General features: G+C 16.5%; 1 protein-coding gene across 1 annotated transcript; it reads right to left on the bottom strand.

The window, feature by feature from the left end:
* Window positions 1-119: 119 nt before the first annotated feature.
* Window positions 120-1,592, bottom strand: PGAL8A_00433600 (conserved Plasmodium protein, unknown function; the record flags this gene model as incomplete). The annotated part of the gene is made up of 1 exon (XM_028673068.1): window positions 120-1,592. The coding sequence occupies one exon, from the start codon at window positions 1,590-1,592 to the stop codon at window positions 120-122; it is 1,473 nt and encodes a 490-aa protein (XP_028529558.1).
* Between the last annotated feature and the right edge of the window lie 588 nt (window positions 1,593-2,180).

Raw genomic sequence — 2,180 nt, 5'->3', positions numbered from 1 at the left:
AAAAAAAAAATAAAAAAAAAAAAAAATTAAAAAAAAAAAAAAAAAAAAAAAAAAAAAAAAAAAAAAAAAATGTACTTTATTGTCTATTCTTACCTATTAAAATTTCTTATTTTAAAAAATTAATGATTAACTTTTATCATTTTATCCACCCAGATATTAACATAACCAACTAATTTTTCATAATATTTTTCATCATATTTATAATATAATGTATTAGAGGGGAAAAATATAGAACTTTCATCTTTTTTTTCAGAAGTTCTATCAAAATGCATCATAAAATTTGAAATAATATGTTCATACATGAGATTAATGTTTTTTTTATTTATAATAATTATTTTTTTTAATGTATGATTATCTATAAACATATTAAATAATGACCATACTTTTTTAAAAAAAGAAGGAACATTTATAATATATATTCTATATAAAACATCAGTGTAAAATTCATTAAATATATTAATAATTTTCTTGATACAATCAACACTAATCATATTATTTAAGTCAAATTTTAAACAATCTACAACTATAACCAATTGTAAAGAGGATTCATCAAATTTTATTTTTTCTGAATTATCTAAGTTATTGTTTTTCTGATAACATTTTTTATAATCAACACTATTCATACACATATCAACATGATATACTAACATTAATATTAGTTCTTCTTCTTTTATATCCAACTTTTCTTGTATCTTTATATATAATAGTGGTCTTGATTTTAAATCATAACCACATCTAAAAATATTCATTTTCATTAAACTATTTCTTAAGTTTTTCGGATTTACAAAAATATTGTTATTATTAGTTGTATTATTTGAATTATTTAAAGTATCTTGTTTATTATTATAATGAATAATACTCATTTGTCTCCATAAAATACACTTAATTATTTTATTTAAAGTTTTTAGCATGTTATAATTATATGTATCTAAGAAACGTATAATCGTTGTATCATTAAAAAAATATAAATCTTTATAAAATATATTTAAATTTTTTTTTTTTTCATAATTTTCATTATTTGAAAAAAAATTTCCTAACCAATTCACGCTACTTTTTATTTCATTATATGTGTCTTCTATTTTATTTCCTAATGTCATACTTAAGTCATTATTTAATATATCGTATGACTTTTTGTTTTTGTCTTCATTTTTATTATTACTTTTTTCTAATTTAACACTTTCATTTATTATTTTAGAATTTTCATTTATCATTTTATTTTTTTCATCAACTAAGTTATTATTATCATTATTATTAATGTTTAATTGATTATGGTGATTTTTGTAAGCAATATTATATAATTCTTTTTTAATTTTTAAAAATATATCAATTTCTTCCTTTTTTCTGCTATGTAAGGCATTATTTATGTCACTCATCTGATCATTAACGAAAAATTCTATTTTATCTTTTTTTATTTCAAAATAATCTGGCCTTTGTAAAATATCTACACCTATATAGTTGTACTTTTCTACATCATTCATATAATCTATATTGTAATCTAAAAAATTATCTAAATTTAAATTAGTTTTATTTTCATTATTTTTTACTTCATCGTTATTATTTTCAATCGATATAAAACTTTCATTATCACTCATTTTTTAAAGGAGAGAAACAAAATAAAAAAAAAAAAAGGAAAGGAAAGTAAAAGGAAAAGGAAAAGGAAAAAAAAAAATAATAAAGAAAAAAGAAAACAAAAATCAAATATGATATTATAAATAAATTTAATTTTATGCTACAAATATTTTTTATTGTATTTCCTTATTTCTACGATTTATAGCGTTTATTTTTACTTGCAATTCATAATAATATTTCATTATTATTACTACTAATATTACCAACTACACTTTTATATATTTTTTTTTTTTTTTTTTTTTTTTTTTTTTTTTTTCTTATTTTTTCATTTCTTTATCTTATTTTGTTTTTTTTTAATTTTTGGTTGAAAAGTCTTAAGTTACATTAAAAGTTTGAATATCTATGTTTACACATAAAATAGTACATTTACTAAAACAATATTAACCATATATTTTTAAATTTATACATATGTATATATTTAATGTAAAAAAAAAAGTTTCAGTTATAATTTAAATATAATTTTAAATGTAGTAATAATAAAATAAAACCTTTAACGTTATAAGAAATTAAAATTAAAATTTTTTTTTTTTTTTTTTTTTTTTTTTTTTTAT

This window comes from Plasmodium gallinaceum (assembly GCF_900005855.1).
Source record: "Plasmodium gallinaceum strain 8A genome assembly, contig: PGAL8A_v1_119, whole genome shotgun sequence".
NCBI lineage: Eukaryota > Apicomplexa > Aconoidasida > Haemosporida > Plasmodiidae > Plasmodium > Plasmodium gallinaceum.
The sequence above is the reverse complement of the archived record's forward strand: the minus strand, read 5'-3'. Positions and strand labels throughout refer to the sequence as shown.